This window comes from Dermacentor albipictus, chromosome 10, assembly GCF_038994185.2.
Source record: "Dermacentor albipictus isolate Rhodes 1998 colony chromosome 10, USDA_Dalb.pri_finalv2, whole genome shotgun sequence".
In the NCBI taxonomy this organism is placed as follows: Eukaryota; Metazoa; Arthropoda; class Arachnida; order Ixodida; family Ixodidae; genus Dermacentor; species Dermacentor albipictus.
This window is the reverse complement of record NC_091830.1, coordinates 12,577,165-12,598,103: the sequence shown is the minus strand read 5'-3', so window position 1 is coordinate 12,598,103 and position 20,939 is coordinate 12,577,165. Positions and strand designations below refer to the sequence as shown.

Sequence of the window (20,939 nt, the reverse complement as noted above, 5' to 3'; positions counted from 1 at the left end):
CAAGGGTCCGACCTAACGACGCTCCCGAATTCGCATGGAAGTATTGCCGCGTACAGGTTCACTGGCCAACGCTCTTCCACGGTGGCAGAACATGTAGAACGACGGCCGGTTACCGAAAGTCTCGAAAGACTTGCTCTCCAGCTCGACCGTCGCGCGGACTTCCTTGAAGTCGCCCGCGATGCACATGGTGCCGTACATGGTGATCAGCAGGCAGAGGACACTCTGGAAGATGATGTCCAGCGGCAGCACCGTGAAGTCCTGCTCGGTGAGCCGCAGGTAGGACCGGTGCTGGGCCGCCGAAATCGCGGCGTGGACCAGGCCCACGATACCCAGAGTGGCCATAAGCTTGGGTGCCTTCGAAGGCATGACTGCGGGTGGCGAGGTTATTTGGCTGAGCGGATGTGGTTGCCGCGGAAAGGTGGGCTTGAAGCGACGTTGGCTTGGGTGCAGCAACCGATGAGCTAGCCCACAAGCGGAAACCACGGGCACGCACGGAAGCACGTTAACGCCATCTTGGTCATTAAATTTTCTCTGGTGTCGCTAGTGTCGCTAGCCGTTGATATTTTTTAGCTGCCAAAATACAGTTGATATCAGCTTTTTAAACGTTATGTGTTTTATTAGTAACCGGGGTATTAATTCAGTCAACCTTTTGTAAAACGCGCTGTGCAAATAGAGGGCACTAAGCAACATAAAACACTTAGATTAAGACTCAATAATTAGCACATATCTCCACATGATTCAAAGTTTTGTTTCAATCCTTTTGATGCCATCATAACTCCACTGCATTGTTCACACCAGTGTTGCCGCGGTTGCCGCAGTTGCCGCTGCAACACACCTTTCGTCATCAATGCTTCCAGTTTCCGCAACGAGAGGTGTGTCGGCGTGTGTTTGCTTGTGACGCTTCGGGGACGACTGACTCAGAGTGCGTCGGCTTCCGTGCTACGTAATGTGCCAAAACATCGCTCAAAGTTCGGTGGTGCTCTCCTGCTAACAGCCGTTGCACTTCTCCGTGTCTTACCGGTAGCCGTCGTAATCTCCGGACGGAGCTCTTGACGGACCGGCGTTGAGGTGGTTGAAAGTGCGGATATACTACGATTGTTATCGCGTAGGGCGGAGGTAGGACGAGTGGGTTCCTGTAAACACACGAACGGCATACCGTCCCCGCTCCGATACCGCTACCTTGTCGCCGACAACGTCCCCACTCCTCCGGTGACACGATGTCGACTTGGAAAGCAGCGGTCGGCACCGACTTGAAGGTGCAGTCGCAAGACGTCGACGATGACTGGGAGACCGACCCCGATTTCGTGGTAAGTAGTACACAGCCTACGGAATAAGTGCAGCTTAAAACGAAGCATCTGATTCTCAGCCGAATTCTTGGAAGCGCTGCTTACAAAACCTTATTTGGGTTTCATCTGGGGCCACTCAGACCGCAGTATAAATGTTTACGGCCTTAGGCAGGGGCTGTCAAAGAACTGAACTTTCTCACAGCCTATTTGTTCACCCTCGCGTTTTCGACGTCCGCCACATTTAACTCCGAAATTTCAGACTGCGCGCCCGGGCCGAAAAAAAGCTCGAGGTTTTTAATGACTCCCACGTTCGTTAAACTTGAGCGGATGTTGCAGCTGGACCGACGGGAAATTCTCAGGCAGTGCGTTTGGCGTTTTCATTCCTGTGGTTTTGTCGTTCCGAAGCAGCAAAACCTCGCCTTTGCATCACAAGCCGCTATGCAGACGGAAACCGTCAACCGCAGGCGCTTGCTATGACAAGCCGACCGGGAATGCGCCCCCGCACAGCTCAAAGCAGCTTTTTTTTTATTATTACGTATTAGATCTTTGTTGTCCTGCCTCCTGGAGCGTGCATGAAGTGGAGTGTGTCACCCTGTCCGCCCTGTCGTCGAAGCACGTCGTCCTAGTTTTTTTTTTTGTTGTCAGCGTCTGCTCGGGGAATTAATAAATGCCCCACCGTTTAGTGTCGCACACGCCTGCATCTCGTACGTCACACGGCTGTCGTCGGTGCCCACCGACCTGCGAATTGGATGCGGCTGATATAGCAATATCAGTAATAATGTCGTAATAGTAATAATGTCTTTACTTATGTCCCATAAACATACACGACACGGGAGACCGGCAGTAAAAGCTGTCATAAATGACAGCTTGACAGAGCCTGCGGCTCTGTCAATCTACACGGGGCAGGTACATAACGACAAAAAAAAAGGCGTATAATACATGGTCACATTTGAAATGACACATTAAGAGCGTACAATGTAACAGACACAAATTGTGATGAAATAAGGCAAGATGGAAATACAAATTACAAGTTCACTCACATAATAAAACAACACATTCAACGATGGAGTCGCAAAAGAAACAACATAAATGCAGTTTCACTTATCCACAAGAAATAACAGTAATACATATACCATGATGGTAAAGAGAAACAAAACAGATAAAGCACACATTGTAAATTGAAAGAAGAGAAAACGGAACCATTCCCTCACCATGTGCACTGTTAGGTATAACAGGGTAAAGAAAAACTTCGTTTGCAGAAACGAAAAGTTAAGAAAGCAAAGGCCTAGAATTTGTTAAAGTGCTGTCGAAGTTCTTTTAATTTTATATCTTCAAGTTTAACGTGTTCATTATTTAATCTATTATGTAACCTGGGTAATTTGTTCTGTAGTGTCTGTAGACCATACATCTGAGAGAACCATAGCTGAGAGAATACGGGATAACATTGTAAACGATACCGCTAGCGGATGCCAGACATGTATTTTTTATGTACATACTCGGAGCTTGCAGCAGTTCAGGAGCCTAAAATTCAGATGATGCGTTTATACAACTTACATATGCCACGTAAACCATCCTTGTCAGCTGCTGTTTTGTTTGATAATGTGTTTGTTGGGAACCAACATTACGTTACATGTAAACAGTGGGAAGTGCTGCTCTCCTGCTGCATGCTTTAATTTTTAACGCATGTTTGTGTGTGTCGAGTTTGCAATGTGTCAGAGCGGGATCGTTCACAAAAAGCGGAGACAGCCTCATTGACTAACCTATTTGTCATGAGGAATGATTGGCAGGCACTGGCCAATATCAGCAGCGTGACTGCTTGCGATAATTGCCAATGACGATTGGTTTGCAATGCCAATTGGAAGGTCAGTTGTTTAGGCATATCTTGGCCTATAAGGCGGAAGTTGCGGATGCAAGATAACTGCACTTCATGGGCTTCAGGATCACTGTCGTCTGATATACGGCATAACTGAAAGAGCAGCCAGTTGCTCTTACCTACAATAAAAGGGTTTCATAAACGCAGCCCTGCATTAACTATAACAAAACTGTTAGCATAAGCCAAAGGAAAGACGGAATGTGTCTGCATTTGACTATTAAACGCATTGCAGAATGATGTGACTGAAGAGGAACAACGCTGGGGTTCGAAAACCGTCGAAGGATCCGGACATGTTGCTGACGCTGTAAAGTGAGTTTTGTTCTTTTACGTTGTTGCCTTCTTTACTGCATTCAAACTAAGCTGCCCAGGCTTGTGCACTGCGCTGTCCGCATACATTCAAACAAGAAAAAGTCGGTTTAAACGAGTGGGACATGTATTCTCAGGTTTTCCTGCATGCGGATATTGTTGGCTTAATTTGGGCTCCAAAACATGCATTTTGAAACTACATCATGTGACTACAGAGTGATGGCAAGTTTCACTCTGATCAGTTTTCTTTCTGTTCACATTTCGATTTATGCCCCCCCTGCCCACCCACACACACACACGTGCACACATACACACTCTCTATCTCCGTGGCGGCACAGTGGATGTGGTGTTTTGATGCCGACCATGAAGTCAAGGGTTCAATTCCCGGCCACAGCGGCCCCGTGTTGATAGAAACGAAATGCAAGATCACTCATGTGCTTACATTTAGGTGCACAGTAAAGAACCTCAAGTGGTTGAGACTAACCCATAGCCCTCCGCCATGATGTTTCTCATAGATCCAGTGTAGCTTTAGGGATATGTAACCTAGTGAATCACTCAAATATGGCATCTGATTAGTGGGGTGCCGGGCTGGAATAGTATGTTTGCTCCAGCCTGACAAGAAACTAATATAGCGGGTGGGAGAGATATGACGCAAGCAGGTGATAACTGCCAACTAAGCTTATCTTGTAGTGCTCATGTCAATAAAGGAAGCTGGCGTGATTGCAGACACGAATGCTGGCACGCAGAGCACAGGAAAAAGGTATTATGCCCTGTGCGACGTCCATCCCCCTTTGTTTGTGCTCAGCCATGTGTCCCTGATACTTTGTAAGTAGTCATAGTGACATCAACTGCATAGCATTCTGTTTTGTCTTTCCTGATTGCATCCTCTTTATGTATTTATGTATGTGCACACTTCAGAGCGTACTTAGCAGGCAGTTATGTGTGTGTCATCCCCATGGGTGTACATTTATTTGCTGTTTTTCTGTGATAAAAGAAGAGAGACATTTCAGAATTGTGTGAAATGCTGTAGGTCAGGTATTTCACTTGTATTTCGCATCTTAGTTGTCATTAAGGCAAAAAAAAATGAAGTGCCATTCTTAAGGCCAATGATTAATTTAAGCTTACCGCTTATATATGTTGAGAAAATTTCTTTGTCTATGGCTCAATTTTCGCCTTAGCTGAATAGATAGATATTTGCTGTAAGCTTATTTCCAATTTAGGTGTGTGAGAACTTTACGCCGCTTTAACTAACATAACAGCACAGACTCGGGCAAACACTACAGAGAAATAAAACACAGGACAGGCATTATCAATTACTATGGCTTGTCTGCATTCAGACTAACATCTCTTCCAAGTGCGGAGGCTAAAGCAAATTGCTAATTCTTGTCAACATGTGGGCAAATCGCAGAAAGCAAGGACACAGGAGAAAGAGCATGTGAGCGCAGTGTCATATTGGCATGTCGAAAAAATGTTATGCCTTCGTTACACCAGAATGAACGTTTTAGAAATAAATTATTCTCTCCTCTTATTTCTACAGTTGGCTACAAAAGTTAACGAGACACAAGATTTGCCAAAAAATAAAATGAAAAAAGCTAAATTTCCTCATAGCCGGGTCATATGGCCTTGAACTTAACGTTTCAGTGTGTGGCACAAATTCACATTATCTGTAACACCCATGTCATGTGAACTTTTGTAGCTGGCTGTAGATCATTTCTCGTGTGTATTTGGTAGGATGGCTTTATGGCCTAGCTCGCTTGCGACCTATTGGTTGGCATTGGCAGGGATGGTATCACAGTGTAACTAAACAGTTCGGTAATTTCTTCTCCAGTATCAACGAACTTCGAGAGCAGGTCACCAAGGATGATGCGGCCTACAAGAAGCGAGTGCTTGAAGAACTGCCCAAGGCTTCCTATGGATACGGGGGCAGGTTTGGGGTCCAGAATGACAGAATGGACAAGGTTAGAAAAGTCATTTTTGTTCTCATGGTTTCACACAGTGCATCTCATGACTTCTATGGAGCATGATGGGCATCATGGTTTCACACAGTGCATCTCATGACTTCTATGGGGCATGATGGGCATCATGGTTTCACACAGTGCATCTCATGACTTCTATGGAGCATGATGGGCAGCGTACTGAGAGACATGGGATGTACATTCACTTAAATCTGCAGTTGCACAAAGGTTTACAGGTTGCAGACTCCATAACTAACGTGAATTTTTTTCTCTCTTAAGGCATGGTGCTTCAAACAAAATGAATCACTGTGTAAATCGCAAAAACTGCAGGTGAATCTTGTTATAATAAAGTCGTATCCAACACAATAATAACCTCTTTCCGCCTTTGTTGTTACTTGCTGATATTGGCGAGAAACATTGTAGCGCTAGATTTACTTTGTTATATCCAATAGTTTGTTATATCAGTGTTCGTTGTAGTGTCAAGATTCAGTTGTGGTGCCCATTGAAACTGATTTGAAGCTATGTGCCAAGGCAAATCTCATGTCTCATAAACTCTTCATGTTCAGCTGTACTTTCACTTTTGTGCTTCACGAGGAAAACTGAAGTTTGTTAGTGCACAGGCTTAGTGTGCTTATGTTATCTGCCATTGATTAAGAGGCAGTTATAAACATCTTTGTACAAATCTTTTTCACAGTCGGCTGTTGGGAACGATTACGTCGCATCACTCCACAAGCATGCCTCTCAGACGGATGCCGTCAAGGGTTTCGGTGGCAAGTTTGGCGTCCAGAAGGACCGTCAGGACAAGGTTAGTTCTGAGCAGAGGGTGCTTTCATCAAGAAACTATTCATGCTATGCTCTTCAAATGGTGCTGTGCTTATCTCATTTGTAAGAGTTACATGTTGTGCTACATTATCTTTGCATTGTGCAAATGCCCTCACATATTCTGATGTTTATTTATGTTGTGAGGATGTTATATATAGTAATGCACAATGTATGATTATGTTACAGTAATGTAAGAAAGGAAGTGCAATGTGTAATAGACTCCTTGAATTTTTCTCCCATTTTTTTGTGTGCATGAATTGTTGTAGTTGCTAAACACTTCCTTCTATAATGTAATCATTTTCTGAGGTTATTGTAGTAAAGTAATAGAGTGAATGAATGACTAGACTATGTGTAGACGAGAAGAAAGGGGGTTAACCGAGGGGCCCAATTTTTATTAGTCATATCATGGGGCGTCACATTCTTGTGACGCCTGCGGCAAAAAGAACATTCCACGTCCGCCACCAAGGTCTATGAGTGGTGGCGCTGGCTAACACTTCCAGGGCTCTACTAGGACACATAAATACCCAAGAAAGTGGGTGGGAAAACGGCGCCGCGGTAGCTCAATTGGTAGAGCATCGCACGCGAAATGCGAAGGTTGTGGGTTCGGTTCCCACCTGCGGCAAGTTGTTTTTTCATCCACTTTAATTGCCATTAATTTATCGTTTCTTTATTTAATTTATTAAGCACAAGTAATTTCTCCTATGTTGTCCTTGGTGTCAGAGTTTGTTGGCTTCTTAGGATAAGACTGTGTAGGTAACTCGTATTGCTCCTTTCTTTTCTTTTGTTTCTCCAGTGTGCTGTTGGCTGGGAACATCACGAATCAGTCGAGAAGCATGCTTCTCAAAAAGGTGATTGCCCGTCGTCAACCTATTGTTCGTTGCTTACAAGGCTTTCACGGTGGTTGGACATTGTGGGCCCTTGCACTTGCCAGTGCTCGAGTGCCTTTCCGTTGAGTCATGCGCCTTATTTTGCATATGTTAACTATGTTTCATGCATGGCTTCAGCTGCAGTTAGCATATTGGGCCATCAAACTTCTATGAAACATTTCATGTGCCTTGGTTTCCAATGCCATCTTTAATTTAGAGCAACACGTTTCGATCCAGTGGGCAGTTGCACAGTGGCTGTGGCGTTTCACTGGTGCACACAAGGTCGGGTGTTTGATCTTCAGTCATGGTGGCTCCATTATAACTAGCAGAATAGTTAAAATGTTTGATTTTATTTAGAAATGCGTTTTGGCATCTCAGTGTCATCTGACACTGAATTCATAAGCCGCCCCCTATAGGGGAATTTCCCTTGAAGGGTCACCTTAAATGGACACACAAGGAAAATACCAAGTCAGGCCAGATCGAAAGATTATTTGTCTAGAACTGCGTCATCATTTTCTGTGCGCCAACATATCAGTTTGTTGCATAGAAAATGGCCGCCGAAGGTCTTGCTGCTTCTCCTCAGTTTGAACTGCCCACGCTGGAGCGCACAAGTTCACATACTCCCCACATGACCTCCCTCTTCGCCGGCTCTCTGCGAGTCAGCCAGCGCTGACGTCGCACGAGAGGTACCGTAGTCTGAGATAGGTGGCAACACTGATTATTCATCATTCGCTGTTTTCCCCTTTACAAAAGCTCTGTTCTTGCTACGAATGACAAATTCATGATCGCAGAAGCATTATCATTCAAGCCAGCACGACTTAATGTTTTCTTTTAGTGTCCCTTTAAATATTAAAATATTATGAGTGTTTTAAGAGAGAATTAAATCAACCTCTTCCCTATGTTTGTTGGAAATCTGTGAATATAATAGGGGAATGAGTGTGAGCTGAGGTGGCACAGTGGTGTGTGGTTTAGCTGGAGGAATTATGTCTGAAACGTGAATCAATTAGAAGTCTAAAATTGCTCAAAGCCCAGCTTGAGGAAAACTTTTTGCCAAAGGCTCGCTAAGCTGTTGCAAAGCTGCTAAAGTTTGCCGTTAAGAACCGTAAAGAAATCATACTAATTAAGAGAGCATTATACTTATATACATTATACTTGGTTTTACCCTACATAGAGACGAGTTCACTACTATTGACACACTAACTATTTGAGGGTTCATTTCATTGGTATTTTTCTTGCGAATGCTTCTTAAAGCAAAGTGACTTTGGCTGATCGCAGACTACAGTACTGGATTTGGTGGCAAGTTTGGTGTCCAGAAGGAGCGCCAGGACAAATCAGCAGTGGGCTGGGAGTTTCATGAGAAGACACAGAAACACGCCTCGCAGACTGGTAAGTTCTGGAGATTCGATTGTGCACGAATTCAGCGTGTTGCTTAAAACACCCGGCATGATTTAAAGATTTTAGCAGTTGGCAAAATGCTAATGCTGCATAGCGGGAAAGCTTGCCTGTTTGCTGGAAGTATCATCAGAGGTCTTACTCTAACTTCACATGCTTTGGGGCGCATCTTGTCCCTCATCAATAATAGTTGTCTATCTTGCATGCCTTTCCTTTCTTCAATGCTGCACACCTGGTACTTCCAGGTATGTGTGTTATCAGCGTGACATAGCATTGTAGACTGGTAGGCTAATTGGTGCTGCAACTTTAGGAAACTTTAGGTAAAGCATTAAAGAACACACAGGACAACAGAAAAAAAACTGTCTTCATTTCTCCGGTCGTCCTGCATGCTCTTTTGTGCTTTACCCCAATTGTAGCATTCTTGACAGGAAAGTAGCAAGCTGCATAATTTTCAAGGAAGTAAACGTGTAAAAGACATGAAGATTAATGTTTGGGGCAAGATACGCTGCAACTGTATAAACTTCTTTAGAGTTTCTTTTTGGGACCATAGTTAGCACTGCAGATGAGTCGACTGTGCCCTGTAAATGAAAATCTTCTGTTTCCATGGTTGCCACCTCTATTGCTATTTTGAAGTACTAATGTAGAGGTTCAGGTTCTCTGTAGACATTTTAAACAGTTGTGTGAAACTGAGGCTGGGTGATTTTTCAGACAATGGGCAAGCGTGGGGTGCCTGAAAAGCTTTTTTTGCAGGCCAGTTTTAATCCCACTTACAGCTTACATCCTGTGTATCGCACTGTGTGGTTAGTTGCAGGGGTTTCAAATTCCCTTAAAGCTCCCTGCTCTCTTTCTGTGGCTTAGACTATGCCATTGGCTTTGGTGGCAAGTTTGGAGTCCAGAGTGACCGGCAGGACCCGTCGGCGGTTGGCTGGAACCACATCGAGAAGGTGGAGAAGCACGAATCACAGAAAGGTGAGGACGGGTAGGGTGAGGTTGCGACTTGGGTGAAGAAAATAACAGTGCCGTCTTCTGTAAGATGCGAGCAGAAAACACACACTGCCGTAACATGCTGTTTTTCTGTTCTGAGGCGTTTTTTCTTCACTCAAGTGTGCACCAAACAGCCCAAATTATCACTCTGGAGAGTATGACTTGTGACTATCCTCACATAGTCATCACGTGAATTCTGTTGCAGAGCAAAGACTGTTTTCCTTCAGCAATGTCCAAACCAGCTTTATTCTGTTTCATTGGAACTGATCGAATGCCTGGAAATTTGCACGTGTCATTGCACCTTTTTGTCCAAGAAAATAGAAGAAACCAATGCACTGAGTTCAAACTTTCGTTTAGCATCATACTTTGGCCCTGAAGAGTGTGTGGCAGTACCATGTACCATACTTCCACTTCTCCATGTGCTTAGGTTGAAAATAGAATTCAACTATTCATCTGCTAATGCCACAATTTGTTTTTTCCATTTTGGTACACAGATTATTCCAAAGGGTTTGGCGGAAAGTTTGGCATAGAGAAGGACAAGCAGGACAAGGTAGGCATGAGTCCTTTTATCTACTTTTTGGATACGATAAGCCGAGACATCTACATATTACAATGTGAAATGTGACTCTAGAATGGCTTAGCTTAAGAAAAGTTTTTTTTTACCATCATATAGCTTATTTGAGAAAGCTTTTTGTGACTATGCTTGTGATGTAGTCGGGAGCGGAGTCACGTAGAACTGTCATGGTCGTGCACATACCGTATTTACTCGAACCTAATGTGCACATTTTTTTACTAGAAAATGGATCTGACAATTGCCTGCACTTTACAATCTGATACAAAACGAAAACCACGTTGGCAGCATTGGCAACAGCCTACTGTCGGAGCCGTCGGACGCAAGATAGTGACAGAGCACATCTTATGGAGGTTGCAGTGGGTTCATCTTGTGCTCGACTACTATCTGAAGCAGTATTCTCCATCTATCACTTTCGCGAGATTTCGTGTGGCTTGGCAACAGATGCGTTGGCGGCCGCCAGCATTTCTCGCGCTATGCAAGCTCGCAATTTGCACACAGCGCCAGGAATGTTGTCGGCCACATACTTCAAACAGCCCTACGAGTCATGCAAAATCTTACAAAAGTGATAGCAATATCTCTAAATGATCACTCAAGAATACTGCCCATATGTGCTTGGTATCTGTGGCCAGTGAAGTGGAAATGGTGACGACAATGCTCTGCTATCATTATGAAAGATCCTTTAAAGAAAAATTACTTCTTCTGAAGGCAAATCTTGCATGTCTTGTTCTGTCTGATCACAGACATGGGGGGCACGCTGTATTTTTCTTTTTTGAATCGGGGGGCGGGGGGAGGGCTGTTACATCTTCGTGAACCTTTATTTCTTTACTTTAAACTCGCGAAACAAGGGTGCGCGTTAAATTCGAGGGTGTGTTAGAATCGCGTAAATGTGGTAGTAGTTGCAAGCAAGCAGTCATATTCATGCACAGTCACGAGTGTGTGCGTGAGTGTGCATAAACAGTCACGTACAGAAGTACACATTTCTGTAAGCCTCTGAATGCAAATGTACTCATGTTGTTGAGCACATTTCTGTACATTTTTGTTTAATGTACTGTATTGTACATACCCAAGTTGAACAACACGCATTAAGTTTGCATTCTATTTTTTGGAGCGCAAATCTTAAGTGCCCGTTCCTGCGATTAGTGTCGGTGTGCTTCGGCATCATTGTCGTCAGCATAACCGAGCGAACGAGCAGAGCGAAGGATGAATGAGTGAGTGCGGAGAGGTAGTGGGGGATGAAAAAGCAAAGAAAGTGCGAGGAGGAAAGAGGAGGAGGAGGCTACAGTGAAAGCATGAGGCAGAAAGTGGAGGAGGAGGGTATGGCGAAAGTGTGAGAAGGAAAGCGTAGTACCGCTCTGCGGCGTTGATGGCTGCGAGATGGCGCCAGAGTAGCACGTGTAGTCAGTTCACCGATGGCATGCAGTGAGCGCGTTCAACGATACTATAGTATATGAAAACAATGCGCTGCATTAGTGGAGGTCTGTTCGTGGCAGCTGCTGTGAATCTCGTCCACGCGTCACCCACGCATTGTCTCTCGCAATCTCCTGATTAGCAAGGCAGTCGCACCACACTTCTCTCCGTTTGCATTGTGCTGCACGAGACAGATTGTCTGTACCAGCCAATATATTGCGAAATGAAAACATGTATAGAGCTGCGCTCAAATGTTGTGTTGGAGAGTATCGTAATCGTCTGTCAACTTTTTTGTGAATATGCTCAGTGAACCTTACAATTTTTTGTATTATGTTGTCTTTGTTTCCAGCATAATAGCAGTATATTTATTTTTATTTGTTCTCGTGTAGACATTATTTGTATGTTTACTACAGGGACCCAACCTACAATCTTACAATTCAGGTGTCCCAACTTTACATGCCTTTTTGTTACCCCTATAAGATTGAGTGTTTTGTTTGTGACTTCAGCACTTTATTTGACCGTCAATGGAGTGTCCGAGATCATTTGCATAAGAGGCCTTGTTCTCACAAAAGTGTCTTGCATAGGCCTTTAAACTACATTGGTACTAATGCGAGTGTTGGTGATGATCACATATGCAGAAGGATGCTTTAGATATTGTAAGCTTTCTCTGTGTAATAGAGGCGCTCCGTCTTTTACCAATTCTTTGCAGTGTGCACACACGTTTGCCGAAGTTGAGAAGCCCAAGCCTGCGTACCAGAAACCGAGGCCTGACATTGGTAATTGTCGCAGAGACTATGTTCCTGCACGTTTTATATCCCCTTCGGGTATTGCGCATGTTTTAGTCAAACAAGTCGGAAGGTAGATTGGGTCTTTGCTCTTAGTGTCAGTATGTCATCGCATAGCAGGTGGCACTTCTCCGTTGTTTTACAGTGTTTTATGCCCGACATATTTTGAAAGTGGTTAGATGGGTGGTGCTTCCCAAACATGCTAGACAATAAATGGTTGAGGTTCATGTCGCTGACGTCGCGGTAGAGAGATTACCTGTGGAGTCCTCGGAACTCATTCAAGAGTTGAAAATTGTCAATCCATTGTGCAGCTGTGTGCTTTTGATAAGTCTGAAGATGCAAGAAATGTGGTGAAACTTGTTTTTTTTTTTAATTGTTAATCAGTGCCTGAAGCAGATATATGTAAGCACATGTTTATAGTTATGCACACGTTTTACAGTCTGTAAAACATGTCTAGTTGTAAGTGCACTATGGCTATCCATGGTCTGTGTTTTTTTTTTTCGGTATTTAAGTCTGTCTGGGACGGTTCCTACATCTTATTGCTGAGAAAACAGTGTACCTCTTCTCCGCTGTAAGCAGCAGGCTATCACCGTAAGTGGCAAAATAGCTAATTTTGATAGTTCAATATGAACTATTTCACTTCTTTGTTAATATTTTTTTTTTGTATGTATTGCATCACTAGTCACAGATCCGGAATGTGGATAGGTTCATCCTATTCCTGCTTTTTCATTGGATTGGACGTGGCAAGGACACCTCCGTGAACACTACGCGTGATGAAAAAAAATACCTGAATGGAAAATGAAATGGAATGTTATAAAATACATACCCTAAGGTCACCGCTCGTGTTGTGATGGTCCTTCTTATGAGCAAAGCCTGTTTCGTATGGTGCGATTTTGCTTGCAATTTCACACATGTGACATTACAAGTTGGGCAGTTGAGCCGCCGGCCTGTTCATATGTGCAATTTTTCGATCTTCAGAAACTTCCCTGCAAAATTACTTGTGCATTGCGAATGACAACGCGGATCATCATGGATGTCACAATGGCCTCTCTGCTAACTTTTTTTATGTTTAAGTGGATTAGTGAGTTCAGAAACTAAAAAAACATTTATGAGAAAAGTATTTACTTTGTTTTGCTTGTTCATTTTGCACTGCAGCAGACTAGACAACCCTGTGCCCAGAATAACTCAGTCTTCTAGTGCTTGCAAATGCAAAAAATTGGTTCTGCACACACAGCAGCTTGGTCATTTAAGACTGGGAGCGCAGCTTCCCCACTCTGTTCAAACTGAGGTGGGTTGGGCGATACAGAGAATTGTATATGGTCTCTCCTGCTTTGTAGTGCTGAGCAAAACAATATTATTTGATGCCGTCCTGAGAAGATGATTTCCGCACAGTTTGTGTACAGCGTCTGGTGTTTGAAGTGGCACCAGATCATTTGAAGAGAGATACTGTGCCTTCTGCTTGCGTTTCATTGAGACCGTGGATTTCCAGACGCGGAGCATTTGGCGGCCACCTAGACCGCCTGTTCTAGACTATGCTAGACCCGCCTGTTCCAACATCAGCACCAGCACTTAACGTGAGCATTCCTTTCCTTACGTGTGCAGAGGTGACCTCGGAGCGAGCCAAAAGCCTGCGCTCCCGGTTTGAGAACATGGCCAAGGCTGGCGAGGAGGAAGCGCGGAAGCTTGCAGATGAGGAGCGGAAGCGGAGGCTCCAGAAGGACCAGGTTGAGAAGGAGGCGGCCAAGAAGTCCGAGGAAGAACGCCAGAAGCGGCTCCGCGACGAACACAAGCGCATCGACCAGCTTCAGGAACAGCTGAAGGCTGCCGAAGGCCACGACCGTGACGAGGAGGTTTCGGAGCGGAAGCCCCGGTCCGACAGCGCCGGTAGCCAGCCCGACGAGTCGGAGCTGATCCGGCCCGGCACGCGGAAGAACCATTCTCGAGTCTCGGTCATCCCCCGGGAGCTTGTGGTGCCAACTAAGCAGGCGAGCACTGCTCCAACATGCTTGATTGTCAATTAAGTCTTATGCTTCATATCTTCGTTTGAAGAGAAGGCATTAGCTTGAGGCTGTATTCGTTATGCAAGTACGTGTGAAATGCAGAAATGTTTTGGTTCGACAACTGCTCAACGGATTTGGATGAAATTTGTTGCATTTCAGAGAGAAACGTGAATTCTGCCGATTTTAGCAAATTATCAGATATAGCAGAGTAAATCTCAAATATTTCCTATTGATATTCGCTCCTAAGGAGTATATATGCTTATAATGAATATCGGATATGACAAAAGTATTTTCGTGTCAGATGCGACTTCGTTATGATAAGGTTTGACTGTTGTATTGTGATGACATGGTTTTTATTTCTTTATTTTTCATCACTACAGGTGACCAGCCCCGACGTTTCCCCAACACAAGAGACTGAACCGCCGCTGCCGCCGAAGACTGCAGCTCCTCCCGTTGCAAAGGTGTCTGCAAGGCCCATAGATGCAGCGGCGCTGTTCGCGGAAGACGAAGAAGAGGCGCCTACGGCGGCACAGGTCGTGGAACAGGAGCCGGAACAAGAACCTGCCGCGGTGGTCGAGGAGGCCCCCAAAAAGATCGTGCCGCAGATCCACCACTCGCCGGTCGAGTCGGAGTCGAGCCCGGAGTCCGGACCCGGTACATTGTTGTGTAGTTGACGCCTTAGCAAGTAGAGGCCTTTGAAAGAAGTACGAGAACACGTGATCCACATCACGGATGTGCTTCTGGCCCATTGCTGTACATTGCAGGCTATGGCACTCTGCTGCTAAATGTGAAGTGGTCACTGGTTCAATTGCCGGCCACAGTGGCCACATTTCGAGGAGGGTTTTGAATGCAAAAACGCTCCCGTGCTTATATTTAGGTGTACGGTAAAAGAAACCCAGGTGGTTTAAATTAATAGAGAGTTTTAGATTGTTTGTAAAAACATTAGCGTTTGCGAAATACGGGATTACCGGAGAGGTGTATGACAGCAGCAATGCTGGTGGTACATTTTGCAGCCCCAGGTTTAACCGGAGAGCACACAAAGCTGCGGTGACTTGCCATATTCTTATTAACTGCTGGTGTGAAATGCTGCTAGCGATATGAACGTTAACATGCGCTGCTTTTGTAATTTTCCTTTGATAAGAACATTTGCTCAAGACAAAAATGTTTCAGACGCATTGTAGTTGGAAAAAATGTCGCAAGATGTCACTACATACCAGCTTTGCTATTACGGTCCACAGCTGCAGAATCCGGCTAACCGATAACCTGGTAATTCAGTCCTGCATTATGGCATCCCTCATAGTTGCAGTAATGCACATTGGTGAACTAGTACATGACTTTTAAAGCAAAACAGTACTAGGAATAGGGCTAAACAGAAAGACAAAAGACTGCACTCCATCTTGTGTCTTTCTGTTTAGTTCCGTCCTTAGCACTGTTTTGCTTTAGAAATCCCTCATAGCCCCACTGTACAGCTTTAAGGCATCAGACCTCAAAATTGAATTTAATTTTGAATGTGCTTCTACATGGTGAAAGTTTTGAGCAAGTTGGTACGGTCAGTACTCGATGCAACCAGGTCACATTCGGAGCAAAACTTAGTTTTTTCGTGTCCCGTACTTGTTACAAAAGAGCGAACAGAAATTGGCACCCACTTGTGTCCACACAACACAATTATTAATGCGAATAAACAAGCTAAGACACAAGAATGCTGAATTGCACAACTCTTGCCACTGCTGCACTGGAAACCAATGCAGGCCAATCTAAGCTTTTGCCCGAAATGAGCACCGTCTGCTATTCAATGATGACAGTGATGAAAACATTTTTTTTTAATGTTCTAGTGCCCCATAGTACAAAGGAGTGCATCTATTACCTTTGTAAGTTCTTCAGCTTTTTGCTGCTGGCGTATCTTGAGCCTCATAAAAATATAAAAACTTCACTATTACCAGTACTCTGTCAGATCTCATATTTTCATTTTGTAATGGCAGTACAATACTGATTTAAATGGAGCATGGCCTACCAAATCTTATTGTTAATGCATTATATCCAATTATGCATTATATGTGATTATTTGTTACACTTCATAATTTGTTACTTGCGTGTTTAAGGTGTACTGGTTAAATTGTTTTTAAGGGTACATCAGCACAGTAAACATGGTGGTACGCTGGGTATAAATGCTTGCCTTTCTCCCAGCTTGTTTACTGTGCTTGCATACCATCAGAAAGGCATGTCTTTATCATAGCATTTTTTTGTTCATTTTCAGAGAAAGCTTTAACTCTTGCCATCCGCATTCTGATGCATATGAAAGGCTTAAACGCTTTTGCCTTTATCACTGCAAAACCAATTTATGTGAAAGATCTCTACATCGTAACCCATAGCGATATTTCTCTGTCTCTGTTTATTAATAGGTGAATCAATGGAAGAAGGAATCTATGAGCATTTGGAACCAGTGTCGACCGAGAAGAAAATGTCAGCTGTAGCACTGTACGACTACCAAGCCGGTAAGGCAACTATCTCGTGAGGGGCTTACTAAGGAGCCATTATTGATCACAGTTTGCAAGACATTTGCAAAGACCACATCAGACCATCTTGCAGAAAATTTCTTATTAGTACCTAACCCTTTAGAGGCCTTAGATGAGTTCACTTTTGATCCAAAACAAGTTTTATTGGCTTTTGACAGACCCACCTCATTGAGTATGTTTTGGAGCATTTAACAGTTTTCTGACGAACTGAGCACAAAAATTGTCTTTTAGTTACTATTGTATGCAACAGATGGCACTGCAGGCTGTACCTGTACTCATTGAACTTGGGACTGCCTGCAGAGAAGGCATAGTCTTCAGCTTAAAGCTTTAACACTCTAGGGCTGTCCTGGTGCCATTTTTCTCAAAAGTGTTGTCCTTTATTGCAGTTATTCCATTACTGCATACTTTTAATAGCTATATTTTGTGTAAAGATTATTACAGAAATGCTATGGTTGCAGTCATGGCATCTTTATTGTGTGTGCATGTGCATGGATTTATGTCTGTGGGAGTACATTGCATCTTTTAATGGTGTTATGTGCAGAAACGTTTCGTCATAGCTACACTTTCGATTATTTCTTGAGAAGTCTAGTAACTTTCACGTCTTGCATGGAACCTCTGCTTACATTTGGTTGAATCCGCTGTAGGCAAGCCTAGGCCTTTTTATCTGCCGCAATTCTCATACTTTAAGCTTGTTAACCCGACTCCTTGTAAAGATTAGCTTCCAGAGTACTCGTGGTGTTATAGCTATACTTGGAGCATGTTGTACAATGTTGCGGTGTCACAGTGAGCATGCCAATCACGGGGCTGGAAGAGTAGCTAATAGTACTATTTTCTGAATAATTTTTTTTCTGTCGGGCTAGTAGAGATTGTGTATAGAGGCTTGATGAATCTTCCTCCTAATACAGCTGACTACGATGAGATATCCTTCGACCCTGATGACATCATCACAGACATTGAAACGGTAAGTGGTGGCAATCATCTATCTCTGCTGCTTCTGCATTTGTGAGTCACATGGAAATGAAGCCAGCAGCCAGTGAAATTCAGGAAAGCTTAGAGGAAGCGCTTTTTATTACTATCATTTATTTGAAATGTAGAAAGATTAAGTGAAAAAAAAAGTTGATAAGTAAGATACTTGCTGCCTGTGGAAGCCACATCATAGCATAGTACACATCATGGCACATGTGTGCTATGCTCTTCCAATTGAGGTACAGCGGTGGCTATTCTCCTGTCTGCTGTTTTAGGTTTTTGTTAGGTGTATGTTTACTAAACCTAGCCCTGGAAGTGTTAACCAGTGCCACCTGTGGCCATGATAGTAGATGAACATTCTTTCAACCTCAAGCATCATATGGTTCAGGCAGCAACCTGTTCGATGAATGTCCAGATCACTGAAACATGGAAGGGAGATGCCTCATCTTTTAAATTGAGCGTGTGGGTGTGAGTCCAATATGCATCCAATGTTTTGTTACTGTAGAGTTCAACTGTACCCGTGCCTTTATTCTCTATCAACCTTCGTCCTCAGATCGACGAAGGCTGGTGGCGCGGGAAGTGCAACGGAAAAGTCGGCCTCTTCCCGGCAAACTATGTTCAACCTCTTTACTGAAACTTGCACCTCGAAGACAAGCTTGTCTGAAACACGTTTGTGCCACTGTCTACGATGAAGATGGTGCAGATTCTTCCGCAACTTGCTCAACGGCGTTCTTCTTTGGGCATCCAACGTGGGCATCATTCACCCATCCAAGATTTTGACATTTGGTTGTGACCTGTCGACGGCAGTTTCTCGAACAACCATTAGTGGCAGCTTTCGTTGTCACCTATTGATTGTCACTTCTTCACGCTACCATTTCGACTACCGAACTGAACCAAAGTGTACGATGAAGTATGTTGAACGCTGTTTCATTTTGGTGATTCACGTCGAAGGCCATGTGGTACTTCTTGGCATGATGCCTTCCTCGAAATGAATTGACTGACACTGGGTCACAGGCTTTGTATGGGACCGGACAAACTTTGTCATTTTACTGCAGGTGACAGCGATTTACTTCATCTTATCCCATGGCAAATCACTGTGTGTGATTAGTGATTTGTGTATGAAGCAACAGGAGGCCATAGAGTGTGAAAGTGAGGGTTGGTTCACAATTTTAGTATGGCAACACATCAGAAAGTTTTAACCTACTGTTATATATATGCACTTGATAGAATACCAGAACACCAGAGACATGGAGGGCAGTAACAATGCTGGTAGCTGCACCTTGTGGTGGTTTGTTCAACTACAAAGCGTCAGAAACGTGTTCTTTTTCATGCTATTCTTTTCGAATTAAAATTTTAAACAGTCGCTACACGTTTGTGATTATGGTGTTGCTGGCACCTTTACACCAGCAACTGAGTGGAACACAGCCCGTCTTGCAATAATAGTTGAACTCAACATCACCAGATGGCGCCACCACAGCACCTGCTCACGTCTACGTCACCACTTTTCCCTAAAGGGAAGTACATTAACGAACAAGCCAAGACTCTGTTATCTGTAGAGGGAGTAATTTGCATGGGCAGTCTCATCTCTCGTGTGAAGTTACTCCAAGTGTTAAAAACCTATTTTCATAGGTTTTACCATGTGCGCATTTATGTGCCAGCAGGGTCATCCCAGAGGTACAGATCCTTGGGAAGTGTTGAACACCGTATGTGCCACTGGTACATGTGCGTCATCGAAAAGTAGTCCGAGATTGTATTCTTTGCAACAGAAAATGTTCAAGTTGTACTAGCATGAAATTGCAGTTTAACACATTCGGCCAAGTATGACAACGGTTGAAAACTGTGTTTCACCATGTATGTACACAGCTTTGAATTCTGTGACTGACCCCAATCTTTATTAATTTATTCCTTATGCCTACCTTTGTGAGAAATGTTATTGCTCCAGATTTGTTGAGCTTATTACTGTATTTTGAGAACTTTGTTTCCTTTTTCAAGTTGTGATGATGATTGTGAAAGTGGAGAAAGGTGCAGTTCTGCTGTTTCAGATATTTGTTGTAGGTTAGTTGACTATAATAGGTTTTATTTCACCATCTTTTACTCTTCTGTGTCCAATGCTGCTTTATCTTATTGTACGTCAACTCTTCTTTTACACATTATATGGATTTGTATTTTTTTTAGAAAATGTCTATTGGGTCCAGTTTTATCGGTTTTGATGCCTCCCATCTGGTGGGACCGCTCCTCAAACTAATTCAATCCAATGAATGCCTTTCCGAGATGTTCTTTTCCTTCTTTTTTGGTTTTTGAAAGGCTTGTTGTATTCTCTGTGCTTTTATATTCACTCATGTGTGTGTAATATAAATGCTTAATTCATTCCAGATTCTGGTGCAAGATTGTGCAACCATTTTGCTTTCAGAATGTTCAATTTGCCTCCTACATCACGTGAACAGTGTTCACTTTGTGCTCCCGCCTTGCTTTGCTGAAGACTGCTGATGAAAGCGTAGTTCTGGCCAATCACTAGAGTGCAACGGAGCGTTCGAAAAGTGAAATGCTTGCGCGGTCTTGCTCCCAATCTACTTAATTACACATACCACACGTGTACTTATCCAATGTTAATCGTGGGTTCTTAATGTGGTGCCAAGTTTTTTTTTTTCACAAGGTATTTTACAGTCTATCGTAAGGCTCCGTAGGAATGATTACGACACTAAGCATGTAATGAGCAGATGTTTGGTATTTATAAACTTCTGTTTGTTCTTGTAGGCTTCCAGTGCACATGTGCGTAAAATAATGTAGAAAAGTGTTTCAGGGTCATTTGCACTGTCAGACATCAGTTTACAAGCAATCTGTTCTGGCAACCGTAAATTTTTTGTTTTTTCACGGACGCCATTAACTGGGCTACACTGTTTGTACAATTACATGGATTTCGCAATAAACAATCATATTGTTTTCATACAATACATTTTGGCCCTGCATTCATTATGACCATGCTGGTACTACAGCTGGTAATGGTAAGCAATGGTAAGTTTGATTAGGCTGTTCTAATCGTTCAGTTGGCTAAATCTACGAAACCTTTCTTATGTACGGGTGCTCTGAGGGCCTATGAAAAGTCATCTCATCATCAGCCTATTATGTTCACTGCAGGACAAAGGCCTCCCCCAGCAATCTCCAATTACCCTTGTCTTCCATCAGCTAGCTCATCATATGCCAGCGAATTTC

General features: G+C 43.6%; 2 protein-coding genes and 1 non-coding gene across 3 annotated transcripts; 2 read left to right on the top strand and 1 right to left on the bottom strand.

The window, feature by feature from the left end:
* Nucleotides 1–12: 12 nt before the first annotated feature.
* EMC5 (ER membrane protein complex subunit 5) lies at nucleotides 13–366 on the bottom strand. The gene has a single exon (XM_070527597.1). The coding sequence runs from the start codon at nucleotides 364–366 to the stop codon at nucleotides 13–15; it is 354 nt and encodes a 117-aa protein (XP_070383698.1).
* Nucleotides 367–738: 372 nt separating this feature from the next.
* Nucleotides 739–20,680, top strand: Cortactin (cortactin). Its single transcript, XM_070527320.1, has 14 exons — nucleotides 739–1,307; nucleotides 3,392–3,468; nucleotides 5,294–5,423; nucleotides 6,115–6,225; nucleotides 7,036–7,090; nucleotides 8,384–8,494; nucleotides 9,359–9,469; nucleotides 9,979–10,034; nucleotides 12,175–12,241; nucleotides 13,853–14,235; nucleotides 14,631–14,904; nucleotides 16,650–16,742; nucleotides 17,669–17,724; nucleotides 18,283–20,680. Exons 1-14 carry the CDS (start codon nucleotides 1,218–1,220, stop codon nucleotides 18,361–18,363), a joined length of 1,695 nt encoding a protein of 564 aa, XP_070383421.1. The 5' UTR covers nucleotides 739–1,217; the 3' UTR covers nucleotides 18,364–20,680.
* Nucleotides 6,792–6,864, top strand: TRNAS-CGA (transfer RNA serine (anticodon CGA)). The gene has a single exon. It is a non-coding gene; the product is annotated as a tRNA-Ser (tRNA).
* Nucleotides 20,681–20,939: the final 259 nt, after the last annotated feature.